This window comes from Saccopteryx bilineata, chromosome 1 (genome assembly GCF_036850765.1).
Source record: "Saccopteryx bilineata isolate mSacBil1 chromosome 1, mSacBil1_pri_phased_curated, whole genome shotgun sequence".
In the NCBI taxonomy this organism is placed as follows: Eukaryota; Metazoa; Chordata; class Mammalia; order Chiroptera; family Emballonuridae; genus Saccopteryx; species Saccopteryx bilineata.
Window position 1 is genome coordinate 241,323,716 of NC_089490.1, and position 17,352 is coordinate 241,341,067.

Sequence of the window (17,352 nt, forward strand, 5' to 3'; positions counted from 1 at the left end):
GGAAACTCTGGTGAACTCAGCAGGCTGGATGTCTGTTCCCTCAATACTGTGCTTTCTGAGCCAGAGATTAGCACCTTTTGGCACTGCAAGGAAGTTAGAGGGACAAAGAACAAATCCCAGGACACCAAATAACCTCAAAATACATTTATTTTTTATTGAAGTGACATTGGTTAATAAAATTATACAGATTTTAGGCACAAAACCGTATAATACATCATCTGTATATTGCATTTTGTGTTCTCCACCCTATAACTTTTTTTTTTTTTGTATTTTTCTGAAGCTGGAAATGTGGAGAGACAGTCAGACAGACTCCCGCATGCGCCCCACCGGGATCCACCGGCACACCCACCAGGGGCGATGCTCTGCCCCTCTGGGGCGTCGCTCTGCAGCAACCAAAGCCACTCTAGCGCCTGGGGCAGAGGCCAAGGAGCCATCCCCAGCGCCCGGGCCATCTTTGCTCCAATGGAGCCTTGGCTGCGGGAGGGGAAGAGAGAGACAGAGAGGAAGGAGGAGGTGGGGGTGGAGAAGCAAATGTGCGCTTCTCCTATGTGCCCTGGCCGGGAATCAACCCGGGTCCCCCGCACGCCAGGCCGACGCTCTACCGCTGAGCCAACCGGCCAGGGCCAAATAACTTTTTATAATTACTAAATGAGAGGTGTGTGTGGGGGGGAGAAGATACAGGCTCCTGCATTCGCTGGACCAGGATCCACCCTGCAAGCCACCTACAGGGGCAATGCTCTGCCCATCTGGGGCCCTTGCTCCATTGCTCAGCAACTAGGGTATTTTAGCGCCTGAAGCAAGGCCATGGAGCCATTCTTAGCGCCTGGGGCCAAGTTGCACGAACCATTCAAGCCAGGGATGTGGGAATGGAAGAGAGAAAGGGGGTGGGGGAAGAGAGGGGGTGGGGGAATTGAGGGAGGGTTGAGAAGCAGATGGGGGCTTCTCTAGTGTACCCTGACTGGAATTGAACCTGGGAGTTCCACACGCCCGCCCCCGCTTTACCGCTGAGTCAACCGGCCAGGACCTCCAAGTAACTTCTTATTCATGGAGGTGATAGCAGTCAGGTCCAGCTCCTTCACAGCGACCTTGATTCTGTGGCTCTTTCAATGTGAAGGAAAGACAACATTCTGTCCTCATCGATCCTTCTGTTACTTTGTTTGCAGGATGGCAGTAGCTGAACGACAGTGAAGACTCTCGTAGGAGCTGCAGGCGCTCAGTCCACGCGGCTCGAGGAGGGGGCGGGGCTGACAATGTAGGCGCGTTGGGTGGAGTGAACCTGGAGCATGGACACAGGCGGCATCAGAAACACGGGAGACCACGCTGGAAACTCAGTTCTGACCCACGCAGTGTGATTCGATGCCTGAGACAACAAAACCCTCACAAGGGGTACAAACCACGGACATCCGCCCGAACCCCAACAGCGGACCTCGGCAACCCAGGCGCAGGCTGAACCGCAGGCGCCGGATGTTGACGTCACCAGGATAGGCGGTGATTGGCGGCGGAAAAGAACGTGACCTCTAAAGCGACGCGGCGCAGACTAAGTCATCGCGAGAGCCGCGGCGGAGCGGGATGGCCACAGGGCTGGACGGGCCTGTCCCGCGGCTCCCGGAGCCGGCTCTGGGGCCCGAGACATGGCCCGGGGTCCCGGCACGCTAGACCGGCCTCGCCCCGACACGGCCACCATGCCAAAGCGAGGGAAGCGCCTCAAGTTCCGGGCCCACGACGCCTGCTCTGGTCGCGGTGAGCGACGGGTCGGGGATTGGAAGGCCGGGCGGGCGGCGGACGGGGCTGCGGGGCTGTGGGGCGCCGCCTCTAAGGGCTGCCGTTTGTTTCAGTGACCGTGGCGGATTATGCCAACTCGGACCCAGCGGTCGTGAGGTCTGGACGGGTCAAGAAAGCTGTCGCCAACGCCGTTCAGCAGGAAGGTAGGCCTCCGACGGCTTACCGGTGCTGTGTTCGCGGGGTTCCGTCAGTGTTTCCTGGCAGTTCTCCGGGCATCGCCCGTGGACGAGTTGGCTCGTCCGTGATTGCGCAGCACCTGCGGGGCGGGCGCGCGTTGGCTCGCAGCACCGGCGGTGTCTGCACGGTGGACACCTTTGCTTGCCCGTATGCACTCGCTGTTCCTTAGTTTCCGTCTTTTCCCTGCAGTTCACGCGTGTCCTCCACGTGCTCTGCGCTTTGCGGCTCTGTAAGAATCTTGAAGTGTGCTTTTCCTTCTCTCAGGCTTCTCTTACTTCACAGCTTTTTACTCACGTGTCCCTGAGACTCTGGTTCTGTGACACCGACTGTCTCCAAGTCAGGAACGCGGGTATATCCAGTCCATTCCCTCCCAAACGCCGGGCCGCGGAGGTCATGCGAATAAGAACAGCGGTCCTTCGGTTTGGTCCCGCGGGATTTATAGTGGGAGAATAAGGCACTCCCATTTTCTTCATAGCTGAGGCTGGCACTTTCAGGAGTCAGTTTGCCCATCCCTTTCCATTTTTTTGGAGTTGAAATGCTCAGTGCTCTTTCTTTTCAGAGCCTCAGCTTTCTTCAGCACTCTTTTAATTTTTTTTTTTTGTATTTTTTCTGAAGCTGGAAACGGGGAGAGACAGCCAGACAGATTCCCGCATGTGCCCGACCGGGATCCACCCGGCACGCCCACCAGGGGCGAGGCTCTGCCCACCAGGGGGCAATGCTCTGCCCCTCTGGGGCGTTGCTCTGCCACGACCAGAGCCACTCTAGCGCCTGGGGCAGAGGCCAAGGAGCCATCCCCAGCGCCCGGGCCATCTTTGCTCCAATGGAGCCTTGGCTGTGGGAGGGGAAGAGAGAGACAGAGAGGAAGGAGGGGGGTGGGTGGAGAAGCAAATGGGCGCTTCTCCTATGTGCCCTGGCCGGGAATCGAACCTGGGTCCCCCGCACGCCAGGCCGACGCTCTACCGCTGAGCCAACCGGCCAGGGCCTTCAGCAGACTCTTAACACTGCTTTTTCTTTGTATTCTTTTTCCCCCTTATGGGTGCTGATGTCCTGCCTGAGCCATACGTATTTCTGGATGGGACTCTGCCTTCTCACTCTTCCTTTATTTCTTTCTAGTGAAGTCTCTGTGTGGCCTGGAAGCCTCTCAGGTTCCCGCAGTGGAGGCTCTTTCCGGGGCTGGTGAGCCCTGTGACGTTATCAACAGCAGTGATGAGATGGATGCCCAAGAGGAGAGCGTCCGTGAGAGAGCCATCTCCAGGAAAAAGAAGAGCAAGAGGCACAGAGGTACAGGGCTTGCCCTCTTTGAGTTTATTAGTCCTGTGTGGGGACAGCGTGAACTGTCACTTCCTACATTGCACCAGCGGTGATAGCAGTAGAGAACCCAGGTTTGATCTCAGTGGTGGGACAGCGTGTAATGTGCCACGAAGCTATTCTTGACTGATTCCGTATTTCCTACATTTTGAAATTTCTTAATTACCGTATTTTTTGCTCTGTAAGATGCACCTGACCATAAGACACACCTAGGATTTTTTTTTTTTTTTTTCTCCTAAGCTGGAAACGGGGAGAGACAGACTCCCGCATGCGCCCGACCGGGATCCACCCGGCACGTCCACCAGGGGCGATGCTCTGCCCCTCCGGGCATCGCTCGGTCGCGACCAGAGCCACTCTAGCGCCTGGGGCAAAGGCCAAGGAGCCATCCCCAGCACCTGGGCCATCTTTGCTCCAATGGAGCCTCACTGCGGGAGGGGAAGAGAGAGACAGAGAGGAAGGAGAGGGGGAGGAGTGGAGAAGCAGATGGGCGCTTCTCCTGTGTGCCCTGGCTGGGAATCGAACCCCGGGACCCCTTGCACGCCAGGCTGATGCTCTACCACTGAGCCAACCGGCCAGGGCTACCTAGGATTTTAAGGAGGAAAATAAGAAAAAAATATTCTGAACCAAATGGTGTGTTAAAATATTTAATAAAATAACGAACTTTTCACTTTATAAGACGCAGAGGCATTTTTCCCTCCACCTTTTGGGGAAAGTAAGTACGTCTTATGGAGTGAAAAATACAGTATATTTTTTAGTAATTACAGAATTTTGACCCAAAAGACAATTTTGTGTATGTGTGTGTGTGTGTGTGTGTGTGTGTGACAGAGATAGAGTCGGAGAGAGGGACAGACAGGAAGGGAGATGAGAAGCATCAATTCTTTGTTGCAGCACCTTATTTGTTCATTGATTGCTTTCTTATATATGCCTTGACCAGGGGGCTGCAGCAGACTGACTGACCCCTTGCTTGAGCCTGCGACCTTGGGCTTAAGTTGGTGAGCCTTGCTCAGACCAGATGAGCTGGCAACCTCAGGGTCTCGACTTGAGTCCTCCGCATCCCAGTCCGACGCTCCATCCACTGTGCCACCGCCTGGTCAGGCAAGAGACAAAATTTTTAGTAGCATTCTGTTTAGTAAAGGTTCTGATGGATCTCAGAGGAGGAAATTCTCACAATCATTTGTCTTCTGTTTCAGACAGAGATTTAATGTAGAGTAAGGTGAGGCACAAACATGGTAGGCTGCACCTTAAATGATTTCAAGAAAAGGTAGGAACTAGGAAGGAGGATGTTGTTTTGGAGGCATTGGTCTATGATATGAGGAACTCAGTGCAAGACCTGATTGAGTCATAGAATTTCAGGAAGCAGTTACCTAGAAAAGCAGAGGCAGCTTCAGGGAGGTTGTGTAGGAGTTTTCTGCCCTGGAAAGAGAAGAAAAAAAGCTGGTTTTTGGATAGTTCCATGACAAAGTCTAAGTTAAAGTTAGCATTAAGATTAGCCCAAATTTGGGTGTCTGTGGAATGTGAATTTTTACTTGCACCCAAGATGTGTAGTGAACCTCAGAGTTGAGTTAACACTAATAATGTGAAGCAATCAATGAACAACTAAGATGATGCAACTATGAGTTGATGTTTCTCCTCTCTCTCTCTTCCCTTCTCCCTCCCCCTCTCCCTTTCTTCCTCCCTTCCTGTCTGTGGCTCTGCTCTCCCCGCCATAAAAAAAGTTAACACTAATGAGGTCTGATGGAAGAGAAGGTAGGATATATTGTCACAGAGTGTCTTTGAATACTGAATGGTTGTGGCCAGGATCATAGGTCAGACTGGCAACAAAACAAGGGAAAACTGAAGGAAAGGCAATTATTATTGGGTAATGAAAATAAATACACTGTAACTTTATCTGGTTTATTCAGTTTGTACTGTGAGGTTTTCTTCATACAATCTTAAAATCAGTTTTGTTTTTTTCAATGATTGAATGAAAGAAAATGTTTGGTGGATGGGAACTGAGGAAATCAAGAGCATAACTAGAATTTGGAGTTATAAAATTAAAATCAGTTTTGTTTTTTTCAATGATTGAACGAAAGAAAATGTTTGGTGGATGGGGACTGAGGAAATCAAGAGCATAACTAGAATTTGGAGTTATAAAACCTGGGTTCTGTTTACCTTAACTAGGTGGTGAGGTTTTGCTTTCTTATTGGTAAAATGGGCACAATAATATTTTCCTTAAAGAATTATTAGGCTTGCTGACCTGTGGTGGCGCAGTGGATAAAGCGTCAACCTGGAAATGCTGAGGTCGCTGGTTCGAAACCCTGGGCTTGCCTTGTCAAGGCACATATGGGAGTTGATGCTTCCAGCTCCTCCCCCCTTCTCTCTCTCTCTGTTTCTCTCTCTCCCTCTCCTCTCTAAAAATGAATACATAAAATTAAAAAAAAAAAAAAAGAATTATTAGGCTTGAACAATTTAATGTATGCACAGATACTTTGAAAACTTCAAAATTGTATTTAAATAATTGTTAAAAGGCCTTAAAAATGAAACGTATTTACTTGGGCAATGGGAGGCAAGCAGCTAGAAGAAGCAGGAAATGATGAGTTGGAGAGCCTTCCTCAGACCTACTTAAAACTTTTTTTTAGCTGTGCAAGTGCTGGGAGAATTGAAGTGACTGGGGATATTAACTATGTGTGTAATAGAAGGTCAGAGATAATGATTCTTTTTCCTGTTTCAGAAGACATGGATGTGGCTGATGGAGAAGAGTACCCTATGGATATTTGGCTGTTGCTGGCCTCCTACATCCGTCCTGAGGACATTGTGAATTTTTCCCTGATTTGTAAGGATGCCTGGACTGTCACTTGCACTGCTGCCTTTTGGACCAGGTTGTACCGAAGGTGCGGCCCAGGGAGCTCACTGTTGTCTGTGTAGCTGATTCCATGCTGTTTGTGATGTACACCTGCTCCTGGGATGGTGACTTTGCAGTTTCTCTACTCCATGCCCGGTGTGAGCCTGGCTTTGGAATCCTTGAGCCCCTCTCTAATTTAAAATTGATGTTATTAATTCATCCAGGTAACTGTCTTCCCTATGGTTGTCCCCTCCCCTGATCCACTATCCTTTTGCAGCAAAAAATCTTGCTTCTGGTTTAAAATTGTCTTTGACTTTTCCTCAGTGGTTTGTCTTGACTAGAACTTTCCAAAGCTACAGATGCCCTTCTATTTGCTTATTCAACTGGTTTAGTTTCTTAGAGTTGCTAGTCATCTTGCAGTGCTGTATCTTTTTTTGTACTTATGCTGTTCTACATATAGTTGTGGTGGGGAGAGGGTAAATAGTGTGATTAGTGAGAGGGCTAGCTCTTGATACTGGGTGCAGAAGTATAGTGAAGATTATGAACTTGCCCCTAAGAATGTGGCGGGAAGGTAGTAGAGAACTTGCTGACACATGACAGGAGAACCTGGTGGCTTTTCCAGGGTCTGAAGTATATTGTACTCATATCAAGGCAAAGACTTGTCCTTTTTTAGAGTGAAATGCTGAATGTTGGAAATTTTTAAAAGGATGGAGAAGTATAGGGTCATAAGGTATATGTGGATTGCATTTCACATAGTAGCTGAGATGTAAAGTCATACAGAGACCAGGAGTCATAGGAGCCTGAATGGAGCAGGACAGGCAGGTCACACATTGTAGGAGTAATGTGTCGTGTTTCAGGCACTACACGCTGGATGCCTCTCTGCCTCTGCGCCTGCGACCAGAGTCCATGGAGAAGCTGCGTTGCCTCCGGGCGTGTGTGATTCGATCTCTGTACCATATGTATGAGCCCTTTGCTGCTCGAATCTCCAAACACCCAGCCATTCCAGAAAGCACGCCCAGCACATTAAAGAATTCCAAAGTAAGTGGGAGTTAGTGCTGGGCTCTGGTGTGGTGCACCTGTTCTCCTGCCTCATCTCCAGCTTCCTTGGTGGGAGGGCAGGGCGGCGGGCACCAGGCTGCTTGGGGACTGATACGGACTCCAGGGCTCAGGGCATTCACTTCTCCAGGACGTCCCTGCTATGCCAGCCTGGCTTTCTTGTGCTTTTAGCATACTCCCTGTTCTCTTCTTTTTAATTTCTTTTCTTTTTTGGTATGTTGTACATTGGGCTATGTTAAGGTGGTTTGGGCTAGGAAGAAAACGCAGCTCAAATGGTAGGTCTAAACTGAAATTGTAAGAGGTGCTTTAAATCAGGATGCAAAGATGATTACTAGTTTTCTCTTTCTGTTGTGACCTTGACGTCTTGGAGTCCCTGTTCTTATTGACCTTCTTCAAAGTCTTGGCCTGCACCTTGCTCCCCTAGCATGTGCTTGAATGCCTACTGTTGCCAGGCCCCGCAGTAGCTGATTTCAGAGATCAGGAGGTGTTCCCAGTCAGAGACTCCACAGATCTAAATCCTGGGTCCAGACTGCTACTCGTATCCTGGGATTTCCCTAGTGTTTATTTTCACAGGTTGTATTTAAGTTGCTGGCATTCTGCTTTGTTTATAGGTCTGTTAGCCTTTGGTCCGTTCTCTTTCTTTTCTCCTTCACAATGAAATACCTAGTGAACGCAGCTTTGCCCAGCTTGGTGAGCATAGCAGATTAGGTGATTCTGGCAAGTTGATGTCTCATCCTTTTATTGTTTATTTTTCCCAAACTAATAATGTCTTAAGTTTTGTACCTTTGAATCTGGGTAATTTTTATTACTCTCTGCCTACATAGAATCTGGTATTCTAAAGCACTCCCTTTTCTTTTATATTTGTTTTTATGCTTTGGATTTTTGTGAGGATTCTTCTCCCCTACTTTAGTGCTAGCGTGATAGTGTTCTACCTGATATGTATTGATATTAAAGGATACTGCTGAGCACAAAGTTCTTTATCGAGGTTCCTCCCAGGGTTGCAAGTGAAGGTGGTCAGGGCCATGGGTTCAGCGCAGTTTAATATCATGCCAGCTGATGGTACAGGGTCGGGATAGAATTTCACCCAGCAGCTGTCTCTGCTTGTAATGTGAGTGGACAGTGTATCATGTCACGTTTACAGTTTCTGTCCCCTAGAAACAGTGCTAGTGTCAGACTAACTGTGATGAGGAGGATCATCTCAGAGCCAACCAGCCAGGTGTAGTCGGCTGCTGGAAGCAGAGCAGCGTCGGGCAAACTCGTGCTGACACATCGTAGCGGCTCCAGTGCCCAGTCCTCGAGGACCCGTGTCTTCACAGTCTGATCACTGTTCAGTAACTTTAAAGTGGGCTCTAAAAAGCCAAGGCGGAATGATAGCTAACCTTTCATCCAGACAGTAAGCCCCGGCCACCTGGCTGCTGCTTTTGTGCCTTGTCAGAGATCTTGTGACGAGGATGTGGGACTGGCAGTGGCAGCTGTCCCATGCATGGCCTTGCCACTTGTACAGCCATAGTCGCATGGCATTCCGGGAGTGGCCAGCATGCCTAAAGGAGTTGTCCCACATTCCCGGACTCCAGTTTTTCGTATATGATTCTCCCTCTCTCTCTTTTCAGTAGCATAGCTTGTGTGGGACACTGGAGCCGTTGTGATGGCAGCAGAAGTGTTTGCCCCTTAAAGCCAAGCCCATTATTTTTGATGGAACATCAGGACGTACAGGGCATGTCTGAAGGGCAGGACAGCTGGCACGGCGGACGACCCACCCCTTACCCCCTGGGAGGTACTTGACTTCTTGTGCTTAACTTTAGCTTAGCCTGCCTTCCACTGAGGGCGCACTGAACTCAGCCCAGTTCTGTTGTGTCCATACCAGCGTCTGCTCCCAGAGGGTCCTGAGTGGCTTGGTGTTGTTATTACAGGGCCGGCTGTCTGTGCCTGCCTTTGTTACCATTTTGCTTGGTGGCTACTTTTATGTTTTAATATAGAGGAGTGGCCTGTTGAATCAGAGAATGCCCCAGTCCCTAGGGACCATGTTTCTGTCTTTAAAGATGAGAACAGTAGGGGTTGACTTCACAGCCCCTGAGGTTGACTTACATTGGTCCCTCTTCTTACTGAATCGCCCTGGGAGTGTCTCTCTTCACGCTGCACCAGTGTCAAATTGGGGGGGGGGGTTCTCTATTTGTGCGAGAGTGAAATCACAGCCCTGGGACTGTGGCAAACAGGTTTCTGCTGGTTATTTTTTATTGTCTTATTTTTTTTCCTGTATTTTATCTGTTTTTGATTTACTTTATTTTCATTTTCTTACAGTGCTTGCTTTTCTGGTGCAGAAAGATTGTTGGGAACAGACAGGAACCAATGTGGGAATTCAACTTTAAGTTCAAAAAACAGGTATGTAGTTGTATCTCCTCTTTGTTTTTCAGATGTCTTTTTTTAAAAATTATTTTTAATTATTTATTTTTAATTGATTTGAGAGAGACACACACACACATGCACACTGATTTGTTGTTCTACTTAATTATGCATTCATTGGTTGATTCTTGTATGTGCCCTGACTGGGGATTGAACCTGTATGCAACCTTGGAGTATTGGGACGATGCTCCAACCAACTGAGCTACCTGGCCAGGGCTTTCGGATGGTATCTTGAATTTAATAAATTAGGCATAAAGTTGTCTTATTAAAATCCAGTGTACCTCAAGACTTGTAATAATACTGTGATGAGAAAACGAAGAAGGAAGTATCCTGTGTGAAGGGCCCTCAGAGTTTAAGAACTGGATGCACAGGGGGACCATCGAGTGGGTCCTGGGACCTGGGTCCTGGGTCCGGGGATACAGAGCCGGATGAGATGTTTTGGGGACAGTTCAACTTGAATGTGCTGTGGGTATTATGTAATATGAACTTTTTGTTAGTTTTCTTGGATGTGATAATATTGCGGTTATATACATGTGTCTTTTTTCATGCTGATAAGGGTGGAATGTCATTGTCACTTTAAAATGGCTTTGCACTTCCCACCCCAAAGTGCATGTGATTTTTTTTTTTCTGTGCATCTACATAAAATGAAGGGGAAGAGAAAACTTTGTCAAAATATCCAATGCCAGAAAGAATAAAGGAATTATTATACTATTTCATTAACTTTTCTGTATATTTGAAGAATTTTATAAGTGGGAAAGGGGGAAACTTGTTATAACAATGTTCTGGGGTTATTTGTTGTTCAAAGCAAGTGCATTTATAATCAGCAGTAATTTATAGTGGTTTGGGGAAGCCCTGAGAAGAGGGACTGCCAAAGGGTTCTTATAAGCCCAGCAGGTGCTGCCCCACCTGTGTCTCTGTCTTTTGCTGGCTTGTATCTGAGGCCTTGGCCACAGTAAGGGTTTGTTTTGCTTGTGTTTTTATCCTCAGCAGCCTTGCTTCCGTCTCTCCCCAACTTAATATCTCACTGATGAGACAGATGACATATACAGTTCGTTAAACCTCACTTGATGGCAGCTGAGTCACTGATAAGTTTGTAATAAAGTAAATCATATTTTTCATTGGTATTTCAAAAACATGGTTTCAGAGAGGAATTTTAGCTTTGATCATTGTTTTTAATAAGGTGTACACAGTGTGTGGTGTCTGTTAGGTGGTAGGAAGTCCACTGTAGGACCTTTCTGGGAAGGGGCTGAGGGGCAATCAATCTTACCAGAGTGCCTGCTGAGGCCAGCATTCCACAGGGAAGTGGGTGCCGCAGTTTCCTCTGGTTCTGAGACGGACCCTTATTTACAGTGCCTGGGACTAGATGGCCACTATGCTTCCTCTTTGAGCAGCACATGTTCTCTGGAATTGACATGTCCCAGGGAATTTGGAGAGCCTCTGATAGAGCCATACGTTATTATTCCTGCCACGTGACAGGAACGGCCATCTTAAGTGACTTGTTATCAGCCACTGTCACATGGCTCTTCCAAAGGTGTCCCCTTCTTTCAAAGGACAGGTTGTTCTTGACTTGTATGGAGATCAGCATATACATAAAGAAAGAGGAGATAACAGAAAAATGGGTCCATAGCATCAGTTGAGCCATAAAATTTTTATTGGTGGAGTCTTAGAGCCATTAACATTTCCTCTAAGTCATGAGATTAATTCTCCATTTTCCTCAGTCTCCTAGATTGAAGAGCAAGTGTATGGGGGGGTTGCAGCCTCCTGTTCAGTACGAAGATGTTCACACCAACCCTGACCAGGACTGCTGCCTCCTGCAGGTCACCACCCTCAATTTCATCTTTATTCCAATTGTTATGGGAATGATCTTCACTCTGGTAAGTGAATTAAGGGTGTCTCCTCAGCCCTTTCATAAACTTAAACTGTACTTAGGTTTTGAAAGAAATTTTTAAATTTGACCATTGAAGAAGTCTTTGATAAAGATTTACAAAAGTTTGAAAGCAGACTTGCACATAGAAACAGACAGATTTGTGGAGAAGTGATTTAGTCTGAGAATATTTTACCTCTGTTCTTTGTAGTGAAGGAAATGTTTTTGCATCTACCGTGTAGTGATCATTAATGTGTGAGAAACATGATCCCACTAGGGATGAGGAGGAGGCTGTCTGAGTCTTGTCTGTTGGGACCATGAGGATGCATGTGGTGTCATGTGCAGCAGTAAAACATAGGGTGACTGTCTCTGTCCTTGGGGGATGCTCTGACCCTTTGATCCTTAGCTAAGAATTAGATTAATAAACAACAGCTATGCCTCCATATTTTTTAGGTTTTAAAATTTTTTAATTGGATTGGAAACTGGAGAGTTAATGTAATTTATCTTCTCAGTATTTTAGTGTTATGCTCAGAGAACACGGGTTTCCCCTCTTGACATTGAAAATAGCTTTGTTTTTTAAATTGTAAAATAAATAATACTTCATGTAAAGAATTTAATGCATAAATACATTTACAAAAGGTGACTTAGACTCCTAGTAACTTAAAACTACAATTTACCTTTTGGAAATTGTTCTTTAATGTGTCTGCTTTTATTGTAGGCACCTCTCCCCCTTCTCTAGGCTATGTCACGTTAATGTCCTAGTTCCATACCACTCATGGTCCGTGTGCTTCATACTCACACAGTTCTTTACGGACCTACACATGCATAAACTTATTTATTTGTTTATTTTTATTTTTTGTATTTTTCTGAGGTTGGAAATGGGGAGGCAGTCAGACAGACTCCCGCATGCACCCGACCAGGATCCACCCGGCATGCCCACCAGGGGGCGATGCTCTGCCCATCTGGGGCGTCACTCTGCTGCAACCAGAGCCACTCTAGCGCCTGAGGCAGAGGCCACAGAGCCATCCTCAGCGCCCGGGCCATCTTTGCTCCAATGGAGCCTTGGCTGTGGCAGGGGAAGAGAGAGACAGAGAGGAAGGAGAGGAGGAGAAGGGGAGGGGTAGAGAAGCAAATGGGCGCTTCTCCTGTGTGCCCTGGCCAAGAATTGAACCCGGGACTCCCGCATGCCAGGCCGACGCTCTACCACTGAGCCAGCCGGCCAGGATCATAAATTTATTTAGAAGTTTCATGGTGTATTTTACGAAAAAAATTGGGATCCAGTGTTTGTTGCATGCATCTTACTTTACCTGCTCAGTACATCTCATCAAAATCCCTTCAAGTCATCCCTTCTTATTCTAACCCAGTATTTAAAAATTAGCTTTGGTGGTAGCCTGTGTGTATGTATCCTGATTTATTCTGCTACTGGAGAGGTGTTCCTTAATACAGTTTAAATATATAAACCTAAGAATTTATAAAATCACCCTTAATTTTTTTTTTTTTTGCAAAGGTGTAGGTATTATAGAGATTGTCTTGTGGCCTCACCAGTGAAAATTTGGTCTAGATTGCCTCATTTCAGAGTGGGCTGTAGGAGAACAAGGTTGTTGAATTTGGGTACTGAATTTAATGTAATTTGCTTTCCTCTTCCAGTTTACTATCAATGTGAGCACGGACATGCGGCATCATCGAGTGAGACTGGTGTTTCAAGACTCTCCCGTCCACAGTGGTCGGAAGCTGCGCAATGAGCAGGGTGTGCAGGTTATCCTGGACCCAGTGCACAGCGTGCGACTCTTCGACTGGTGGCATCCTCAGTACCCGTTCTCTCTGAGAGCATAGTCACTGTGTCCTGTCCCTGTGGCAGGCTGAGCCAGGCCAGGCCAGCCCAGCCCAGCCCAGCCCACTGGTCTTCAGAGCTGTGTGGAAGGGCAGCTGGACTGTTTGTCTGGTTAGTGATGGACATGCTCTTCAGGTTCCCGAGGCTCCTGTTGGGGGAAGGAGAAATATTGAATCAAGAGGAAAAAACTATGACTTCTAAACATATTTTAATGTAAAGATTTCATTTGAAAGGAGAAACCAGGCCCTATTTTCTGCGTTAAACCCCATTTGGTGCTATTGAGTTTGTTCTTTATTTTTTATTCCAATGAAAAAGAATGATCTTACTCTAGGGAAAAAGTAGACTCTTGAATCTCCACACAAGGAAGTGTGGGCATTCTCTGGATCAGAGGAGCCTTAGAGGCATAGAGTTGTTGCTACTGTTGCTTCCGATTTAGCTGCCCCTCAAATTCAAGTGCATATTTTCTCCTTTTACCTTTCTCCAGAAATAAAGCAGGTGACAGGGTTTTCAGAATCTTAAAAGATTGACGTGTATCTTTCTTTAATAATAATCTTTGGATATTTATCACATAAATATTCTTTTGTCAATTTTGGATTTTAGGTGTGTTTTTGCATGAGGCTGAGAGTAGTGATGACAGTGACATTGTGTCCTTGGTCCTGTACTGGCATCTTTACATAATCTCTCTAATTTCCACAGTCCTGCAAGGTAGGTGATACTGCTCTCATTCTGTGGTTGAGGAAGTGTAGTCAGTGACATAGGCAGGACTCCCACCCAGGACTTGCCTCTCCCACAGCTAGAAGGTCAGTCTCTTTTCTTCTAGTAGATGGTGGCAATGGGGAATAAGGCAGAGTGTACACAGATCAAAAGTCAAAGGTGAGTAAAAATTAGTTTGTGGTATACTTTGTCCCTAATCAACCTAAAGGTGACTAAGATTGATGAAAGAGTCTGTTAAATAGGTATTTCTAAGTAAAATGTAAAACAAACCAAGACAGTTATTTATAGGAAAGAGAGAGGTATTTTCATTGAATTGTTAGAAAGGCATTTATTGTACTGAAGGTCATTAAAAAAAAATGCATCCCGTGTTGAAACCAGCTTCCTGAACTACAGGCACTTTGTGGCTTTTCTGCTCTGTCTGTATGGCCTGTCACCTGTATGTCATCCCTGCAGAAGAGCTGTTGTCAGAGGAGAGCATCTGGCTGCGATGTTTTATTTTGTCTTGTTTTTGCAAACAGGATACTTGCTGCTTTCTCCCACCCTCTCCCAACCCCAGATTAGCCAGTGAGCTGGATATTGCCATGAGGTGGGTGTTTGTTAAACAGGAAAGTGAAAGTCTTGTGGGGGCAGTTGCTTACCATGCTGCTAAATTGGTGCGCTGTTTTTTCCTTACCATCCTCCCTGCCCTTGCTATTTGAGGACTGCTCTTAGAGAGCATCTGCTGAATACTTGTGCTGACAGCTAACCTTACCCCCTCACCAGGGTAATGCTGAAGCTGTTTCCACAGGAAGTGAGCCTGGGTCTGTGAAGTGTAGAATTGGGTGTTTAAATGATAAAAACAAATAAAGCCTAAGAATAGTAAGCACCTTGCAGATCTCTACAATCAGAAGTTTCCTCTGAGGCAGGAGATGAAAAGCACAGATCCCTAGTTCCCTGAACTAAAAGTTTCCATGGAGCAGAAAGGGGCCATCCTGGTGAACTGTGTGCCCCCCATTTAGGAGTTCCCTTTAAAAAGGGTAGTGATGCCTGACCTGTGGTGGCACAGTGGATAAAGTGTCAACCTGGAAACGCTGAGGTTGCCGATTCAAAACCCTGGGCTTGCCTGGTCAAGGCACATACAGGAGTTGATGCTTCCTGCTCCTCCCCCCTTCTCTCTCCCCTCTCTATAATGAATAAAATCTAAAAAAAATAAAAAGGGTAGTGAAATGTATTTGAAATGCAGAATTGTATTTTGACTCAGCATCTTAGTTTTTGTATCAAACTCTGGTGTGATGACAGGTAAAATATATATATTTTTTAAGTGAGAGAGACAGACAGGAAGGGAGAGAGATGAGAAGCATCAACTTGTAGTTGCAGTACCCCAGCGGTTCAGTGCCTTGACTGAGGAGCTCCAGCTGAGTCAGTGACACCTTGCTCAAGCCAGCGACCTTGGGCTTCAAGCTAGCAAACCTGTGCTTGAGCTGGCAACCTTGGGGTTTCAAGCCTGGATCCTCAGCATCCCAGGCTGATGCTCTGCCACCGCCTGGTTAGGCAACAGATAAAAGATACTGCCTCAGCTGTTGTCTTTCCATAATGTTGACAAATGCATGGTAAAGTGTTATGGCTTTAGCTCTCTTTTAGTGGCTGAGTTGTCTTTTCTGTAATTTTCATTTAAATATATACCTTGATTTTGTTCTGAGGGTCAGACAAAACATAAATTGGGCTTCAATCCCCCCCCCCCCCCCCCCCCCCCCGTAAATCACAGTTACTCAGATTTTCCTGCCTTCTACCAAAGATATCTGGAAACTAAGCTAATTGGTGAATATATTAGAACAAAAACAAAAAAGACTAGTGATATGTGCAAATGATCCCAACTACAGCCTTAGTTGATGTAGAACGTGTATTCGTAAATACATGCAAGCACATCCTCCTGCGGGACTGACGAACACGGTGAACTTCACGAACCAGGCGGGAAAGATACATCAAGATCCAAAGGGGACGGGGAACAGTTCGGGAAATGGAGCAATTTCACTATAATTTGTCAGGAGTGATGACGTCGAGCCTGTCTTCAAAGTATGAATGTGTAATACACAGCGTCCTATCTCAGTAACAGGGTCAGCGCTGGCAGGGGCCTGAATGAGACCAGCGGCATGTTTCACTTGAGCGCATACTACCGAAATGGGTCTGGGTTTCAGGTTTCTCCACTGAAAAAGGCAAAGTAGTAAGTGGGCGCAGGGAGCAGGTGTGAAAGGTTACAAACCACTGGCAAACAAGACCAGGGCCGAGGCCAAGTTGGGGTGCAGGTGGCCAGACTTGGACTAGGTGGCTCAAAGGGAGGATCGCTGCGCGAAGACCGGCGAGGATAGACTGCGCGGCCGCTCTCCGGTCACGTGCCGGGCGGAGACGGCTAAAGGAGCCGGCAGGCCCCGCCCCCGGGGTGATGCCCTGGCCCCTGTGAGGGGGCGGGGCTCTGCTAAGGGGAACTGCCTTGGGCCCAGGTCACGTGTGGGGCGGGGCTGCCGGTCAGGGGCGTGGCCTCGAGGAAGGAGGTGGGGATCTTGCCCTGAAGGCTACAGCTGCTCTCAGTCCTGCTACGGGCGCTTGGGCCCTTCCCTGATCTCCTGGTCTAGCCGAGCTGCCCGGTGCTCGAGGACTGCAGGCAGGTGAGCATCCAGAGCCTGGGCTGTGGGGAGGTGTTTCTTCTCACTTCCAGCTTCTGCACAGTTTGGGGAGGGTTCTCTGGCGCGTCTTTGGCATCAGTCCCTTTTCACGCCACAGGCAGAGATGCGGCTGCTCACCGGCCTTTGCAGTCCGGTGCCCTTGGGGTGAGCATGGACACGATGCCCAGTTTGGGGACGAGGTTGGAGTCGCATTTACCCTTCATTCAACCTCGGAGGAGGGGGTTGAGCCAGCAGGTCTGGCGGAAACCGGAGGGACTGCGCCCTCATTTCTCCCCCACCTCCACCCCGGGAGAGTCGGAGAAGAAGTGTGTCTTAGCTCCTGAGCCAGCTCTGCTGCGGAGATACCAGGGGGCGCAAGAGGTGCTGAGGACTTGGTGCTAGGGAGTCTTGAACCTTCTCCCGTCGCTCACAACACCCCTTCTTAATGTCATGAGCTGTTCATCCTGTCAGATGCAGCCTGAGCCGGAGATGCCCGTCTCCGCAATGCCGGCCGAGGTTTGCCGCGGTGGGGACCAGGGTGGGCGCAACTGGAAAAGGAGGCGGGAATAGAGATTCGTGAGCCGGTAGGGTGAGGGTGCGGAGCTGACTTTCCACCACGCAGTATGTTTTCCAGGGCAGATCCTGCGGCTTTGGGTGGTGGGTTGGAAGAGCGGTCAGGTCAGGTTGGAGGACTTGGAAACAAGGTGTGGATGCTTTTCCTTGAGAAGGATTTGGGGGTGGTGATGGAGGACTAGGTGCC

The 17,352-nt window shown here is 47.7% G+C and overlaps 2 protein-coding genes across 7 annotated transcripts in view; both read left to right on the forward strand.

Annotated features, from left to right (window-relative positions):
* Positions 1–1,540: 1,540 nt before the first annotated feature.
* On the forward strand, positions 1,541–13,760 carry TMEM183A (transmembrane protein 183A). 2 transcript variants are annotated; one of them, XM_066239602.1, is made up of 8 exons: positions 1,541–1,740; positions 1,836–1,925; positions 3,073–3,240; positions 5,978–6,137; positions 6,946–7,126; positions 9,443–9,523; positions 11,263–11,418; positions 13,056–13,760. In XM_066239602.1, exons 1-8 carry the CDS (start codon positions 1,632–1,634, stop codon positions 13,239–13,241), a joined length of 1,131 nt encoding a protein of 376 aa, XP_066095699.1. In that variant the 5' UTR covers positions 1,541–1,631; the 3' UTR covers positions 13,242–13,760. The 2 variants fall into 2 exon arrangements, with proteins under 2 accessions (XP_066095699.1, XP_066095708.1); XM_066239611.1 differs by having other exon boundaries at positions 5,981–6,137.
* Positions 13,761–16,482: 2,722 nt separating this feature from the next.
* Positions 16,483–17,352, forward strand: part of PPFIA4 (PTPRF interacting protein alpha 4) — a 33,806-nt gene continuing 32,936 nt past the window's right edge. For all 5 annotated transcript variants that reach the window (XM_066239622.1, XM_066239631.1, XM_066239637.1 and 2 more), the window contains exon 1: positions 16,483–16,595. The gene's annotated coding sequence lies outside the window, so the exon portion shown is untranslated. The remainder of the gene's footprint in view (positions 16,596–17,352) is intronic.

Bases quoted from the DNA above. Each gene is read 5' to 3' on its own strand.
- TMEM183A (XM_066239602.1), top strand. From the start codon at position 1,632: ATGGCCCGGGGTCCCGGCACGCTAGACCGGCCTCGCCCCGACACGGCC. The intron at 9,524-11,262 runs GTATGTAGTTGT...CATTTTCCTCAG, and splicing joins ACTTTAAGTTCAAAAAACAG to TCTCCTAGATTGAAGAGCAA. The intron at 11,419-13,055 runs GTAAGTGAATTA...TTCCTCTTCCAG, and splicing joins TGGGAATGATCTTCACTCTG to TTTACTATCAATGTGAGCAC.